The sequence below is a fragment of the Cucumis sativus genome, chromosome 5 (assembly GCF_000004075.3).
Source record: "Cucumis sativus cultivar 9930 chromosome 5, Cucumber_9930_V3, whole genome shotgun sequence".
Classification (NCBI taxonomy): domain Eukaryota; kingdom Viridiplantae; phylum Streptophyta; class Magnoliopsida; order Cucurbitales; family Cucurbitaceae; genus Cucumis; species Cucumis sativus.
In genome coordinates, this window is record NC_026659.2 from 2,749,666 (window position 1) to 2,767,651 (window position 17,986).

At 29.8% G+C, this 17,986-nt stretch overlaps 3 protein-coding genes across 5 annotated transcripts; all 3 read right to left on the reverse strand.

Annotated features, from left to right (window-relative positions):
• Window positions 1–1,849: 1,849 nt before the first annotated feature.
• LOC101206249 (L-lactate dehydrogenase B) lies at window positions 1,850–4,601 on the reverse strand. Its single transcript, XM_011656494.2, has 2 exons — window positions 3,726–4,601; window positions 1,850–2,522 (listed from the first exon to the last, which is right to left on the reverse strand). The coding sequence occupies exons 1-2, from the start codon at window positions 4,518–4,520 to the stop codon at window positions 2,079–2,081; spliced, it is 1,239 nt and encodes a 412-aa protein (XP_011654796.2). The 5' UTR covers window positions 4,521–4,601; the 3' UTR covers window positions 1,850–2,078.
• A 2,163-nt stretch (window positions 4,602–6,764) lies between these two features.
• On the reverse strand, window positions 6,765–9,222 carry LOC101217863 (L-lactate dehydrogenase A-like). The gene is made up of 2 exons (XM_004151615.3): window positions 8,464–9,222; window positions 6,765–7,497 (listed from the first exon to the last, which is right to left on the reverse strand). The coding sequence occupies exons 1-2, from the start codon at window positions 9,070–9,072 to the stop codon at window positions 7,054–7,056; spliced, it is 1,053 nt and encodes a 350-aa protein (XP_004151663.3). The 5' UTR covers window positions 9,073–9,222; the 3' UTR covers window positions 6,765–7,053.
• Window positions 9,223–11,282: 2,060 nt separating this feature from the next.
• LOC101205863 (autophagy-related protein 8f) lies at window positions 11,283–14,162 on the reverse strand. 3 transcript variants are annotated; one of them, XM_004152359.3, is made up of 6 exons: window positions 13,936–14,162; window positions 13,435–13,506; window positions 13,270–13,325; window positions 12,667–12,719; window positions 12,060–12,178; window positions 11,283–11,728 (listed from the first exon to the last, which is right to left on the reverse strand). In XM_004152359.3, exons 2-6 carry the CDS (start codon window positions 13,469–13,471, stop codon window positions 11,637–11,639), a joined length of 357 nt encoding a protein of 118 aa, XP_004152407.1. In that variant the 5' UTR covers window positions 13,472–13,506; window positions 13,936–14,162; the 3' UTR covers window positions 11,283–11,636. The 3 variants fall into 3 exon arrangements, with proteins under 3 accessions (XP_004152407.1, XP_004152408.1, XP_031742328.1); XM_004152360.3 differs by having other exon boundaries at window positions 13,435–13,482; window positions 13,936–14,127; XM_031886468.1 differs by having other exon boundaries at window positions 13,435–13,570; window positions 13,936–14,127.
• Window positions 14,163–17,986: the final 3,824 nt, after the last annotated feature.

The following is a 17,986-nucleotide window of genomic DNA, read 5'->3' on the forward strand; positions in this document are numbered from 1 at the left end:
ATTTATTGTTAACCTCTATATGGTAGAATCAATCGGAAGTCCGAGAGGCAATGGTTTACCCTGGAGTGAATCAATGGATAGATTCGAGGTAACACTAATTCAACTAAATAAAAACCAATCCATTATTTTCTTTTCTTTTCTTTTATTAAACTTTTTTTTTTTTGTAAAACTAATTAAATTTGTTTGATTCTTGCTTATCTCCCCCACAACTTAGAGAAACCATTTTGTTCGGTTTTTTATAAAAGTATTATTTTATTTATTTTCATATATATCTCATTTTTAAATGATATAGATGACTTACGTAGTTAATCATAACCATAATTATAATTATCTATTTTAATATCCGATATGATATAGATAATTAAAACAACACAACCTTATAACTTCTTCATTTAACACATAAATTTAAGCATTTTAAAATTTTATTGGAATGAATGTTGTGATCTATTGTCAGTTAGTAAGTGGAAATTACATATAGTAACCTCTTATACAAAATTAATTAACTAATTGATCTCTTTTATTTATTAACTTTCATTCATTAAATTCTTAGATATCAAAACTTTTAAAATAGGATTAATTCGATCCAATCTAATCAACTTTATTAATTTTTCCTTGGGCTTTATAATTTCCTACTTTTATGACTTTTGGTGGAAGAATAAGAATAAGAAAATTGAAATATTAATATATTTGTGAGATGGAGTTCCATATGCAAAATAGATTACATGTGAATTGCACAAGCTTCCTTAATTAAGTTTATTTATTGTAATTTATTTCAAATTTCCTTTTAGGAAACAATTCGATTTTTGCCAAACCACTAAATTGATTAAAGTCATTTTAGGGAATCATTCGATTTTTGTCTAATCACTAAAACGATTAAAGTTAATTTTATGATTTATTAATTTAACTGTTGTTAAAAGTTTAGTTTAACCAATATCTATAAATTTTCATCATTCCAATATGTACTAAAAAAATAATTATTCTAATTAATTTGTATCCTATAATATAGAATAAGGAATATTTAAAAGATGTGATTGGGTAAAGTAAAACATCATCTCATTAGAATATATTTATACAAAATAGTGAAATTTGGAGAGTATTTCAAACTTGAAGCAAACCTTAAAATTGATTCATTTTGTGTTGATGAGAGTGTAAGTTTCAAAATATCGAATGAATTATCTATAAAACGTCATCTCAATAGTTTCTCTTTTTCTTTTAACAAATTGTAAATATTAAGATATTATAAAAATATCAAATATATATATGTTAATAAATTTTCTATATCATATAATAAAAAGTTGAAACATTCATACGTACCCAAAATGTTAGACACCAACAAAATAATTTTGTACAAGAAATTCATATATAAAACATTACTTTGTATTTGATGCTTTGGAAAATAATTTATTTGAGCCGTGCATGGTAATAACCATAACATCTTTTTAAGAAATTTATTTTTAAATATAGTACAATAAATTAAAATATAAAATAAATCTATCTAATTGATATTTGCTATATAGAAAAATGTTTTTATAAGATTTGTCGTTTAAAATAATTTTATTTAAAAAAAAAAAGAAAAAATCTTCACCTTCATATTTGAATTTCGTCCTTTTCTATTCTAAATTTTATATTTCATCAGATTGCTATATCAACTTTAACAAATATGACAATTTCATTTTTTACTCTATCTTTTTAATAAGAATAACCATCTTTAGCCTATAATAATAGACTTCCATTTCAAAATTTGTTTTTAATATGATATATATTACACACAAAAATTATAAAGAAAATGACATAGAAATTATATATTTTCATTAAAATTTGTGAGTTTAGGGAGATTTGTTCATCAATGTAGCATCTTAATCCAGCATGATCATGATATCATTCCTTGTATTATCATAGTTAATACATTTATCATATGTAATTAAGTGTAAAATTCTAAAGGGGTAATAAAAAAGAAAAACATTATCAATCTCACCCCATAGTTTGCTCTTTCCTGTACAACCAACCTTAGAACAAACACAAACATCACCACAACAACACATCAATACATCCATAGGATAGAAAATGTAATGAAATTTTCAGATCCCCAGTTCAGCTTGCACATGCAAGATGGTGTTCGCGGAGTCCCTCAACCGTTTCGACTCCTCTGTTGTTAGATGCACATTGGTGATCCCCAATACTCCACCCCTCCCAAGTTGTGCAGGCAGGCTAAGGAACAAGTCACCACCCTCGATACCGTAAAACCCTTTTGCAATAACAGAGACAGGATGGATCCTCCTTTGGTCTCGAAGGATCGACCGAGCTAAACTTGCGACAGAGTACCCGATCGCCCATGATGTGTAGCCCTTAAGGTTTATGACTTCGTAAGCCCCACCTATGACCTCTTTGTGAATTTTCTCTAATGTTTCTTTCTCGTAGGCGATTTGTTGATTCTTTAGAAAGCTTAGGATCGGCACCCCACCCACACTTATGCTCGACCATAGTGCCACCGAGCTGTCGCCATGCTCTCCAACTATGAATGCCTTCAAAAACATACATATATATAATCCACTCTTTTTTAGCTTCATGATCCAAATATCAATGCTAGTTTAATTTCTAGGTATTCATCTATGGTTTGATACCTAAACGATGGTCTGAATTCTAATTGGGTGAGCTTTGAATTTATTTTTTCACTTTGGTAACTAAATTTTCAAAATATTGTTTTGGTTTTTATTATTTTCTTTTCTAACTTTACCTTAAAAATAATAATTACATTTCTAATTTATAATTTTAAAAGTTAGCATTTAGCTCTTTCTAACAAAAATTAAAAGAATTATTTTTAAGCGTTTTTATGTTTTTTTTTTTTTTACCTACATCCCACAATTGTATGAAATCTAACCTTATGTTTATGTCATAATGTATTTTTAGCCTTCTAAATGACATCGTGGATAGGGATGAACTTCCAAATCGAGTGGTGCCTCGTGGTAGAGAAGTCATAACCCAATGTGACATCATTTTTTAAAACTTTTTCCCATTCAACATTGCCTTGCGGTAGACAAGTCCACTATAATCTCTAATACTTTTTTCAAATCCCTATCCCAACTTCACATGTTTGTGGTTGCGGGCCAAACAATTGTAAATATCCTAATTATATTTAAAATAATAGTGTATATAGTAATATTTTTATAAAAAAATGCAAATACAACAAAATAGGTTAGATTTTATCAATAATAGATCAATATTTACATGCAATAATAAACCATAAGAGTCTATCATCTAGAATTTGCTATATTTGTAATTTTTAAAACGTTGGTATAAATTGTTATCCATTATCACTCCAATTCGATAACCGATCATCAGACCAAAAAGCTCTCATATTTATTAGGGTTTTAATTATAAACATAATATAAGTAAGATGTCCAAATTTATAAATGATAGTTAAGTTTTTGAGTTCAAATATAAATTACTCGTACACGTAATTTGATTTATATGAATGTCTATTTAAACTTGATTTATGAACTTACAAAAAAAGTCTAATAACTTGTTTGTGGGAAATGATAAATTACAAATCACTCGAAATATTTACAAATATGAAATTTTGTGGTTCATTTGGTTTACTTTTTCCCAAAAAAATGATCAACTCATTTGGTTCCAATCAACCAAAAACAATTCAAACGAAAGGGAACTTTCTTCAGCAAAAGAACGCCAAATTAACCAAAAAAACAATGATCAATCGGAAAACGGACCTGAACATCCTGAGCGTTAACGTCGAGATGATCCGCAATAAGAAACCGAAACCTAGATGAATCCAGATTCGTTCCCGATCCAATCACACGATTCGACGAAAAACCAGAGAGTTTCCAAGCAACATAAGTCAAAACATCCACCGGATTCGAAACAATCAAAAGAATCGTCTCAGGAGAGAACTGAACCAACAGCGGAACGATCTTCTGAAACAGAGTAACATTCCTCTGCAATAGGTTCAACCTAGATTCACCGGCGATCTGCCGAGCACCAGCAGTAACAATACACAGATCAGATCTAGCAGTAATGGAGTAATCAGTGGAGGCGCTGATTTTTGTACGAGGGAGAAAAGCAGCAGCGTGTTGGAGATCTAGCATTTCGCCACGGAGTTTGTCGGGCTTGGCGTCGACGAGGACGAGTTCATCGACCAGATCTTGAGTGAGGATGGTTTGAGCGATGGCCATACCGACGTTTCCAGTGCCGATGACAGAGATTTTGGTGTTGCAATTTGAGGTGGATAGAGGAGAGGCGTCGCGGATTGGTTTGAAGAAGGCTTGAGAAAGGTCGAGGCCGCCGGGACCTAAGGAAGAGGTTGAGGGACTTTTCTGCATTGCAAAAAAGGGTTTTGGAGATTGTGATCGGCGGTGGAATTTTTTGTTGCAGATAACTTGGCGGATTTTGTAAGGGGAACGCGTTGGAAAGGATGAAGAAGAAGAAAATTTTTCTTCATTTTTTTGCATGGATTTGATGGATTGGTGTAATACAAAGTTGATATCCTCAATATAAGTTTTATACATTTTAATACGATCTTACTATCACCACCAACATATTATATCTTTCACTTGAAGTGCTTTAATATTTATATCTTTTCACTTTTAAAATTTTCAATCCTACATCTTGAATTAAAACAATAAATTTAGTATAATAATAATAAAACCTTAGTCTAATTCTCGGAAAAGTAGTAAATTCCTTTCCTGTAGTAAATTCCTTTCCTAGTCTTTCTTCAAACAACTAGCACTACTCCATGTACACCAATCTGTCAACGTCGCTCCACCACTCCACCGCTTACCTCTAATTAAAATGATTTAGATCGTTAAATTAACACATACATTTGAACATTATATCTTCTTCATTTAACACATAAATTTAAGCATTTCAAATTTTTATTTCAAGAAATTTGAATCAATATTGTTGTTGTTGGTCTATTTTGAGTTAGTAAGTGAACATTACATAGTCTATCTACTTAAACAAAATTAATTAACTAATCTCTTTATCAATCAACTTCCATTCATTAAATTTATTAAATTGTTACTTATTAAAACTTTTAAAACATGATTATTTCCACCCAATCTAATCAATTTTATTCATTTTTCCTTGGACTTTATAATTTCCTACTTTTATGACTTTTGGTGAAAGAATAAGAATAAGAATATTGAAATATTAATACATTTGTGAGATGGAGGTTACATATGCAAAATAGATTCCATATAATTGCACAAGCTTCCCTAAGTTTATTTATTGTAATTTATGTCAATTTTCCTCTAGGGAATAATTCGATTAGACATCACTAAATTGATTAAAGTTAATATTATAATGTACTAATTTAACTGTTACAAAAGTTTAGTTTAATCCATATCTATAAAATTCCATCATTCCATTTTGTAATAAACAAATAATTATCCTAATTAATTTATATCCTATAATCATTTTTGTGTTGATAAAAGTGCCAGATATGTCGAATGAAATATCTATAAAACGTCATGTTAGTAGTTTCTTCTTTTAGCAAATTGTAAATATTAAAATATTAGAAAAATATCCAATTGAAAAATAAATATATATGCTATTAAATAAAGTTCTTATCACTAATATTAGGTTCCCTATACCGTATAATAAAAAGTTGAAACATTCATACATACCCACGATGTTAGACAACAAAAAAAATAATTCTGTTGTACAAGAAATATATATGTATATGTATATATGTAACTAAATTAGGGTAGATTCATGACTTAAGTTGATAACAAATTATATTTTAAAATAATATATTTTACCTAAAATTATGCATTTTATATAGTAACAACTTAGATATATTTTCTACAATTATGCATATACAAATTTTTCGATTGACCATATTATTATATATAATAATACATATTTAGTTTATACTATTTAATTCACATAATTAAATCATTAATAATGTTTTTTCTTCCTAATAGGTTTTGTTGGAAGATTTCAAATTTTGAATTTAAAATAATATCTTCTACCTAAATATATGTATTTTATATAATAACAAATTCATATAATTAGTGTATCTTTCCTATTTTTAAGCATTATTTTATGAATTAAATGTTAGTTTAACGACAATAATAAAATCAGTTTATGTAATTATCATTTTAAATGAGGGATGTTCTCCATAGATTTTATTGAATATCATTTAAAATTGATTTTAAACTACAAAAACACTAAAAAAGATTATTCAAATGACAATATTCTAATATGATTTTTATTTGAAATTATTTAATTGTACCAATTTTCCTTACTTTTATTTTGGGTACAAAAGTATTCGAATAAACTTATTTTCAGTTTTGGAAGTTTTTCACGCAGTTGTCCTCTTTATTGGTTGCATTTATGGTACTCTTGTTTTGGAATTCTTACGGTGCATTCAAGATAGAATTTTTTCATCCTTACATATTTGTATGTGTCGCGTTACTCTCTATTGTGATGGATACAACAGTTCGAACCTTATTTGGATTGGTGAAGAGAAGGACATGTATTGACTTATGTTGATTATGTCGAAATTTCCTGACAATGATTTTGTTTTGGTTCTTGATTTCGCAAGGAAGAGAATGATTACCTTAAGAAGTTTAAATTCTAAAGGTATGAGATGGAGCTTCACAATAATTGTATGTTTTTTTTATTTTAGTTATTTAGAGGGAATTTTGTTTATACCATTTGTTTTCCAATTACAGTGTAACGTGAGTTTATGTTAATGTGCTAAACATATATATCACACACAAAAATTGATGAGACTTCATAAGGAAGACATACAAATTATTATATTTTCATTAAAATTTGTGAGTTTAGGGAGATTTGTTCATCAATGTAGCGTCTCATGATCATAATATCATTCTTTGTATTATCAAAGTTAATACATTTATCATATGTAATTAAGTGTAACATCCTAAGGGGTAATAAAAAAAGAAAACATTATCAATCTCACCCCCTATTCATAGTTAGCTCTTTCCTATTCAACCAACCCCATAACAAACACAAACATCACCATAACAGCCCATCAAAAACATCCATAGGATAGAAAATGTAGTTAAATGTTTAAATCCCCAACTCGGTTTGCACCTGCAAGATGGTGTTTGCCGAGTCCCTCAACCGTTTCGATTCCTCTGCCGTTAGATGCACATTGGTGATCCCCAATACTCCACCCCTCCCAAGTTGTGCAGGCAGGCTAAGGAACAAGTCGCCACCATCAATACCGTAAAACCCTTTTGCGAGAACAGAGACAGGATGGATCCTCCTTTGGTCTCGAAGGATCGACCGAGCTAAACTCGCAACGGAGTACCCGATCGCCCATGATGTGTAGCCCTTAAGGTTTATGACTTCGTAAGCCCCACCTATAACCTCTTTGTGAATTTTCTCTAATGTTTCTTTTTCGTAGCCGATTTGTTGATTCTTTAGAAAGCTTAGGATCGGCACCCCGCCCACACTTATGCTTGACCATAGCGCCACCGAGCTGTCGCCATGCTCTCCAACTATGTATGCCTTCAAAAACATACAGATATATATATATATAATCCACTGTTTTTTAGCTTCATGATCTAAGTATCAATATCAATGCTAGTTTAATTTCTAGACATTCATCTATGATTTGATCAATACATACTTTAAGAACCTAAACGATGGTCAGAATTCTAATTGGGTGAACTTTGAATTTATTTTTCACTTTGGTAACTAAACTACATGGTAGTGCACTTCTAGCCTTCTAAGTGACATCGTGATAGGGATGAACTTCCCAATCCAATAGTGGCTTATCCCTGATCCGATGTCATAACCCGATGTGATATCTTTTTTTACACTTTTCCCATTTAACATTGCCAAATCCCTATCCCAACTTCACACTATTGCAGGTGTGGGTCAAACAATTACAAACATAACAATTAAATTTAAAGTATTAACCTATATAGCAATAATTTTTAAAAATTGTAAATACAACAAAAACAGTTGGAGTTACTATATTGTAAATATTGATCGATTAACAACATACTTGTTGTATTTACCATTTTTAAAATGTTGTTATAAATGAGTACTTATTGTAATCACACCACACAAGAAACCGTTATCAGTACAAAAAGCTCTCATATTTGTTAGGGTTTTAATTATAAACACAGTAACAAACTTTCTCCAAATCACATAAGTCCAAATTTATAAGTGAAAGTTAATTTTTTGAGTTAAGTTATAAATTACTCTACACATAATTTGGTTTGTATGGATAATTCCTTACACTTAAAAGCTTTTAATTTGATTTATGAACTTTAGAAAGAGCCTAATAACTTCATATAACAAAATTAGAAATATGAAATTTTATGGTTCATTTTGGTTACTTTTTCCCAAAAATGATCAACTCATTTGATTCCAATCAACCAAAAACAATTCAAACGAAAGGGAAATTTCTTCAGTAAAACAACGCCAAATTAACCAAAAAAAACAATGATCAATGGCAAAACTGACCTGAACATCCTGAGCGTTAACGTCAAGATGATCCGCAATAAGAAACCGAAACCTAGACGAATCCAGATTCGTTCCCGATCCAATCACACGATTCGACGGAAAACCAGAGAGTTTCCAAGCAATATAAGTCAAAACATCCACCGGATTCGAAACAATCAAAAGAATCGTCTCAGGAGAGAACTGAACCAACGGCGGAACGATCTTCTGAAACAGAGCAACATTCCTCTGTAACAGATTCAACCTAGATTCACCGGCGATCTGCCGAGCACCAGCAGTAACAATACACAGATCAGAGCCAGCAGTAATGGAGTAATCAGTGGAGGCGCTAATTTTTGTACGAGGGAGAAAAGCAGCAGCATGTTGGAGATCTAGCATTTCGCCACGGAGTTTGTCGGGCTTGGCGTCGACGAGGACGAGTTCGTCGACCAGATCTTGAGTGAGGATGGTTTGAGCGATGGCCATACCAACGTTTCCGGCGCCGATGACGGAGATTTTGGTGTTGCGATTTGCTGTGGATGGAGGAGAGGCGTCACGAATTGGTTTGAAGAAGGCTTGAGAAAGGTCGAGGCCGCCGGGACCTAAGGAAGAGATTGAGGAACTTTTCTGCATTGTGAAAATGGGTTTTTGGAGATCGTGATTGGCGATGAAGATTTTTGTTGCAGAGAAACTTGGCGGATTCTGAATGGGGATTGCGTTAGAAAGGATGAAGAAGAAGGAGAAGAAAAGTTTTCAAGAAAGTTGGATAGAAAGAATGAGGAAAGTGTAAGAGAAAGTCTATTACATAGATTTTTCAACGGTCAATATTCTTTAGGGTCATTTCATTGGTTCTGCTGGGTCCCACTCCCTTTTTTTCTTTTTCTCTTTTGAGTATTTCGATTTTCTTTTTTTTCTTGATGATCCATTATTTTAGGTTGAGATAATTCGACTTATCGGGATAATTTATTTAAATTTTTTTTGTATGAAGTATAATGTTAATTCATGCAAATTTGATTTAATCAATTACTATATAACGAAATAAGATCAGTAACTCCATTCTAATTTATATAATGAAGGTTTAATTTTCATAGAATTAAAAAAAAAAACTATGTTTAGGAGTAGTTGGATAATAAATTATTAAGGTCAACAAAATTAAATAAAATTAAAATTAATATATGTATATATAATTGTGTATCCGTTAAGTAAAAAAATATACTATTTTAAGTTAGTAATAAGTTTGAGTTGAGTTATTTTAGATGAACTCATCAACTAACCAAAACCCGTAATATTTTTTTTATTTGAATTAAATCCAATCCAAACAAGTTGATAATTCAACCTAAACCATTCAAATTGAATAGGGTTGATCGGTTCTTTTGGATCACTAGGTTTTTTAGTACCTATAAACATATGAACAAATTTAATCGTGAGTTAGAGTTAGATGGTATAACTCGTTTTTCAGAAATGCTAGAGATTTGAAAGTACGATGTAATGTAAATAAATAATAAGTTTGTATTCGTATCAGTGAAGAAACTATTGGGGTTAAACCCCTCCTTTTCTAAATTTGTTAATTAAATATGTTAATTAGAAAAAGAAACTATTTTAGAACATTTTCAAGGCTTTCAATAACATATAACTAAACTGGAAAGTGGAGTGATTCAAGTTCTAATCTTTTAGTCGAAAACCTATGTTCTAACGAATTGGATTGTATCGTTAATTATGTATGTAACAGGATGATAATAAAATAAACAATTAACTGATTTTGTAAGTAAAGTTAGATCTCTCCTAAATAATTAGTTTAATAAATATAAAAATATGAAGATTAAATCATCGATTGATCTAAAAGTTTTATCATCTATACTAAATGGAGAGAAAAAATATATGATGTTAGACCGCACACACTTCTTTAAATATTATCTTAAATCACCAATTAGATCATCCAAAAACTTAAACTAATGTAGATGAAGGCAAATTGACGTAATACATGTCAAGCACTATTATGCTTATACGTTTGATCATTTTCATAATATTTGGTCACTTTTGCCATCTTATAACATCACTAATACATTAACAATAATAATACTTATTACAATTTACATGGATAACGTGAGCTGTTTTTTTTCTAAATGTGTTTATCTTATGTAATTTTCCTATATATTAAATTAAACATATTTTTTAAAAAAATTTATCTACCCTCGTTACAATTTTTTAATAAAACTTAATTTAATTAACAAAATTAATAAAAATTGAGATATAATTTAAGAAAATTGACTCTCTTAGAACTATTTAGTTTTTGTTTTTATTTTTTAAAATTAACTCTATAGCATTACTTCCACTCCCAAAATTCTTCCTTTATTATTTACCTGCTACCTGCTGCAAATAATTTAAAAAATCCAAGTCAAGTTTAAAAAAGTAAAAGTAAATAAGTTTTTTAAATTTTGTTTTCGCTTTTAAAATTTAGCCAACTGTAAGACGCAAATCATCGAAGAAATGGAAAAAGAAAAATACTTAATTTTCTAAAAACAAAAAACGAGAACGTGCATGAAAAGGAGGGGGAGAGAAAGAAAAACATGTGATGAGAGTGGGAAATCCCAAGCAAAGTTTGTGGAGATATAATGTTTTGCATTCAACCAAACCATTAACCAAGATGGAATACCAAGTTGAAGGTTGAGCTTTGGAACCATGGGCGGGGAAGTTCATTTCACAATGAATAATAGTAATAGTTTAATGATCTCTATGTCAATAAAGTCATAAACTTAAACATAGAAGTGAATATAAGTTGAAGAAAAATGGTAGAAGGTTAGAAAAAGAATATAGAAATGAGAAGAATATTAGGGAGGTTATTATAAGAGTAGATGGAATATCTTTTTAATGAGTAAAAACGATTTTTTTGTAAGAGATTTTATCTTTACAATAAACAGAAGAAAAAAACCCCATAAAAAATTTGGGGCAAAAGGAATTATAAAAGCAATATTGGAAGCAATTAATAACTTCTTGGCGTGGAAATGTTTTCACAAATTTTATTCATTATGTAGAGCTGTACAGAATGTATCACTTGCCAGAATCCTTGAAGAACTGGAAGAACAAGGAGCAGCAAAAGGAAGAGGCAGAGAGAACAGTGGAAGATGACTACAACGATGGCCGTGACAATAGCAATGAAGTGAAAATCTAAGAACAATCAGGTCTACCACATAAGCCAGCTACCACCCAAATGTGTTCTCTCCACTGTAAGTAACATACAGAAATCCATCTTCATCCTTCTTCTCTTCATATATTGCAGACATGATTGCTCCTTAAGAAGGAAAAAAATAAGTGGTTTGTTTAGGCAAGTTGGATACAACAAGTTATAGATCTTGATCCTTGCATATAAAACCGATATAGTTTTTGAAATTTTGAACATGACCTTTCATTAAATTTTCTGTTATCTTTGATATAATTGTTATTTGAGGTGCCATGTGTACCCATTATGTCAAAACTGTGTGGCGTTTATGATAGATCATAATCAACATTATTGATATGATCGTTATCGAAATCTGTTAAATGAACTTGTTTATGGGACGGCCTTTCATTTTCAAGTGGTCCTAAACATACCCTCCAATATGTTATAGAAGAAAAGGCTGTACCTGTAGGAGGGAGGACATTGTCCACGAAGATAAAGATCGCTTTCTCCGGGCTCAATTTAATCCTTTTACGAATGACATAAACGAACTGTCCCACGGTAAGGTCTGCAGGAACTAGGTATCTGCAGTCATTACATCAAAATCTTAGGTATAGAAAGAGAAAGAGGTGAAGGATTGTCATCAATTGGTCATTTTCCCCTTGTGGTTTTGAAATGAATTGTATATATAAAGAAAATAGACAACAGAACTATGAGAAGAAAACAGGAACATAATTTTAAAAGTTAAATAAACGCCACTTTCAAAGAGATGAAAAAGAGCTTCCAGTAAGACTGCTTGCGTGTTCAGCTCATTGAACATCAATCAATAGACAAAAAGAGAAAAGATAACGAAAAACAGTCTATCATTGAACATAAATTCTAACATAGAAGAAAGAAAATTCAATTCTCAGCTACCAGTAGCTATGTTTCCTTAGATGAAAAAGAGTTGAACACAGAATACTTCCCTAAATAATATTTCTTCAAAGTTTCCTCCGACTTTAATTGATATACATCTACATAAAAGAAAAGATAACTACAACGAATAACTACAAAATGAATGTCGGTGTACTTACTTCTTCTTATCAATGCTAGGGATGTCACTTCTCTCTGCCTTCTCCACAATAACCTTGAAACAATAAGAACATGATTATATAACCAAGCAGTAACTGATGAAATGCTGAAACATGTGCGCAAACAAAAATACAACAGATGCCTTCATTTTGAGACATTTTATTCTTAAAACACACTTCCTCTCTACTGCTTATAAACAACCCCCTTGCTAAATCAAATAAACAACCCCCTTGCTAAATCAAATAAACAACCCCCTTGCTAAATCAAATCAGTAACAACATAATCATCACCGTCTGTTGTCCAGAAAGAAATCAAAGACAACATTATCAATAACTGATAGTTTCTTGTCAACCATATGTCGTTGAACTAAAAAATAATAATAATAACTGATTGCTTCCTTACCAAATGAATACGAAAGAAAAAGGATACTGGCAATGGATGATAAGGAAATTCAGAAAAAATTCGACTCATTCATCAATCAGAGGAAGTTAAAAAGAACAATAACATCAACGCTTTGGCAAAACAAATTCTGAGATTCTGAATTTCAAGTTGATAATAACCAATAGCCAATCAAATCACGGTAACAAAATAAATTCATTTCTTACAGGAATTCTATCGGGATATTTCTCCCTAATCCTTGCAGCCTCTGCTTTTCTTTTCTCTAATAAAACAAACATGGAAAACTCATCAGTTCTTATCTTACAAAATGGATTTAGTATAATACCAAGGGAAAAAGAAAAGCATTTTGGAAACATAGAGAAGAAGACTACCAAGATCATGCTCTTGCTTGAAGTAACTCTTAGCCATCAGTCTTGAAACTACAATCCACGAGCGTCAAACTCCTTCAATTTAAATTCAAAAAAAAAAAAAAAAAAGCAACCCCAGAATTTTAGAAAGTTGGGGAAACTGGGAAAGCGGAAAATAAGAACAACACAATCAAAACCCAACAAATAAAAATCTAAAAATCGCCATAATTAACGGAAAAAAATAATCGTGACCAACAGAATAGCACACTTATCAATTAAAACCACCTAGAATTTCACTAGTCCGGTAAACTCGACAGCCCCAACAAACTCTTACAACTTTCCCAATCAACAAACAACAAGAAAAAGAAATTAAACTGAGGGAATCAAATTCAAACATTGAATCATCAGACGACAAGAAACAACGGAAGAAATAAGGAAAAAAGAAATTCAGCAGATAGATTGAGAAGTAGATGAGAGAAGAACTAACAAAAATAATCAAGGATCATGGAGAGAAAAAGAACAAACCTAAGAGAGAGTTGAGAGAAATTAATGGAGGTGGGAATCCAGCTGAGAGTAAAAGAAACGGACCCAATTGTCCTCAAACAAGAAAGGAAATGGGTTTTGGGCGAGAAATTTTGCGAGAATCGAGCTTTGATTGAATTACAGATAAAAAGAGAGTGAAGCCTTCACGGTGGCGTTGGTTCGGTGTTCAATAATTTTTCTTATTTTTAAAACCATTTATCTGACTTTATTGTTATTATTATTATATTATTATTATTATATTATCATTATTGATATTAAACTATTAATTGAATCTATTAAAAAATTATGAGCAAATAAAAAAGCTACAAAGTATTATTAAACAATTTCTCCTATGTTCAACTTTAATTGTTATTTTTACCTTTTAAATATTATTACTAATACCACTAATATTTGGTTATATTTATAAATAAGTTTGTTTATTACATTTGTAGATTTTGTTTTACTTTTTACATGTGTTAATTTTAATATTTGTACTTTTAATTAAATGGAATGAAGTGAATTGCTTTTTCAATTTATCTTGTGCTTATTCGCTTCTTATAAAATTAGAAACATACAATAAAAATATGTAGGAAAAAAATTGTAGTAGATGAGATAATCATTGTACCAAAAATAGAATATAATAAAATTAATGCATTATTTAACCTATATTGTAATTTAACACTACAAGTAAGTAACTAGTGATATCATACGACAAGCTATCAAAGGGTCATCAACTTCTAAATTTGCTATTTTTTTTATTTAAAAAGCTAGTGACATGGACTATATTATCATAATTTTCTTTTGCTATTTTTACAAGCACTTCTAGAAAATTCTTTAAGATGTGATAAGTACAATTAACTTTGAAGTATTTAGGATTGAGTTGGTGAAAAAAATAATTAACTCTTGCACTCAAAAAATTTATGAACGAATATGATATTTAAATAAGGGTTTTAGGATTGAACTTTTCTTTAGAGGAAAAAAAAAAAAAGAATCAATAGAAATAGTTGTTTAAACTTTTTTTTTAGATTTTAAAAGGAAAAGAAGTCAACATTAATAAGAATAATAATAGGGTGGATAGATATATTTTATTTTATTCTTCCAAAATCATGTGTATATGCATCATACATGACGCTAAAATCTAACAAATACTAAAGCATTGACGTCCTTAATTGAAAATTAACTATAATAATTGAATTAATAAATTTCATAAATATTATAGATTATCTTTTGAGATAAAACAAAAATTTTAGGTTTATCTTTACATGAGGGAAAATTTACATGGAAAGATAACGTTAAATTTTTATTTCGTTGTTTTCTTCTTTTCCAATATGAATATAGCCTCGGGAGAATATAAATATAGCATATTATTTTAGAATTGTGTAAATATTGTAAATTTTTTGTTTTCTCTAAAATACTTTTTATTTTAAATTCATTTCAATAACTTATTTTTCACTTCTTTTTAATGTTATAATAATCTCTTATTTCTTCTTTCACGTTTTTTAAATCATAATCATTCTCTTGTTTCCGTAAAAACAATTCATTTTTTCAATAACGTATATATTTCTTCTTCCATTTTTAAAGTTATAATCATCTTTTATTATGCTGGAAAAATGATTTGTCCTTCCTCTTTGGTAGATTACAATTTGGTGTCCGGAATTGGTAGGGGAGTTTTCATCATCTCATCTTTTCCTTCTTCTTGATTTTTTAAGTTTTATTTTTTTGATTTTGTAGCAGTGTACTTTGTTATGTATCCATGAATTCTTCTATTTTATATTGTATTAATCTTGATTTTAAAATATCAATGATAATTGCAATATGAAATATAATAGTTGTTGATCGGATTAATTTCACTTCGTTTGTGATTGTTCTCTACTTTTTCTTCTATGTATATTTTGAAGTTGAATATAATTTTAAATGGTTTTGTTTTATTTTTTTATGTTGATTTTGTTTTGGTTTTACTTTGTGTCAGTTTTGTATACATATATATGTTATGATGTGCTTATATAATTACTGCTTGTGATTTTCATTTTTTTTTTCAAATTTTATGCAATTCATCGTAGTATCATTAAGTATATAAACAATATAACTCAACATAACATTACCAAGTATATCAACAATATATTAACATATTAGTAAAGTGAATCATTATCAAGTATATTAATCAAGTTATAAATGTATATCAATACTGTACAAGTAGGCCTTCAAGCATATCAAGTGTATATAATCAATCTAATGTATCAGTGAACTACATAACAAGTATCAAGTATATCAATACTAATAATATATCAAAGAGTATTAAGTGTATAAGTTGTATCAAACGTATAACAATAACGATGACATTTATGACATTTTATATATTTTATACATGATTTGGACTTTGTTTTGTCATTTTTATGAATAAGTGTGTGTTTATGGACTTAGCTATTATATGGCTCTTTATCCAAAATTATTAACATTATTTGCTTATTTTAATGTTTTGAATTCAAAATTAATCATATAGTAATGGTATCTAAAATATGGAACATGTTAATTTCATAAAATAAAGACATATTCTAATATTAGGAAGAAAAAAAGAGGTTAAAAGTATTCCAATTAAATATACAATTGCACATAAAACAAGGTGTACTAAGAACAAGCTCCTACCTCGAAATTGTTAGAGAGGTCTCGTTCGGACTCTATTCGTTTAGTGAGAACCTTTTTTGTTGTTATAGTCATAGTTAATGAGAACATCATTAAAAAAAAACAATTAGAAAAGTTGAAAAGCTCTTAATCTCGAGATGATATAACTCAACTTTGACCATTCTTTAAATCACTACAACTTTGGTATGAGAAATCATTTATTAAATTAGTTAAAGGTTAAAGAGATTCGACTCGCAGACTTCATAGTCAATAAGGTGGTATTGTTTTACTTAATTTGATATTGTTCTTAAATTTTATGTGTCTACGTGGTTATTTTATAGATTTTGAGTATCTCAAAGGTAGAATTGGACGTTAGCTGCGAAATGGAAGAATTAAAACAAAGCTTAATTGCATCAATCGGGAGAGAGAGTGCCAAAAATTACAGTTTTTCTCATGCTTGTAAAGTGTCATATGCTCGGCGTTGTTAGGCAAAATACCTCTTTTTCGTGAGAAGCACACATATATATGTCAACAACATGTTGAAGGGATTCGAACTTTTAACGCTACCTCGACCATATATTGTAAAATTAGTTGAATAGTTGACCACTCAAATTGACAAAATTAAATATAATTTTCAACTAAAATTAGGAATGGATATTAATCATTAATGATTAAGGGTTGAATTAGATCAAACATTTTTTTGTTTTGTTTGAATTAAGTCCCGACTTTAAGTTTGAAGAAAAATGAAATAAACTCTATAGTTATGTACCAACATCTCTTTACTTATAGAGATTTTTGTATAGATGATCCAATTTTCATGATAAAAATATTTTCTAGCTTATATTTTGGAAGAAAAAATGTAGATGACATTTGAGATAGCCGAATTGGGTGCCAACACCTTTTTAAGCTTGATGAACACAAGAAACAACTTATCATATTAGGGAATAACTTTGTGGACTTGAGCTCGAGCACATGGAAGAGAGGATGAACATGGGTGGGTGGGAGGGAGGGAGTGATGCAAGCAAAAGGTTAAACAACTCTATTTTCTAATTTTGGGTCAAATGACAAGGCCATATGAAATTTGGGTAATCCACACCCAAAAAAAAAATCATAATTGATGAGATATAATTGTATGCTTGGCCTAAAATTTGAGCCCAAAATGAAATTTGCCTCACTTTAAAACTTAATCTTTATACATTTTGCTTGCAACATTATCAGCAAGAATGACCTAAATAATCTTATTCAAGCATGTGTGTTAGGTGTCTTGATCATACTAGAATAGGAAAAGTTGTGACCCCACAAGTACAGTAAAGTAAAAATGGGAACAAGAAGGTGACACCACCATCAGGCAAACAGAGGAAAGTGTCATGATGTGATCATGGAAGACAAGCGACAAACAAATCAAGTTGACCAACCAATAAAAGAAGAATAATTA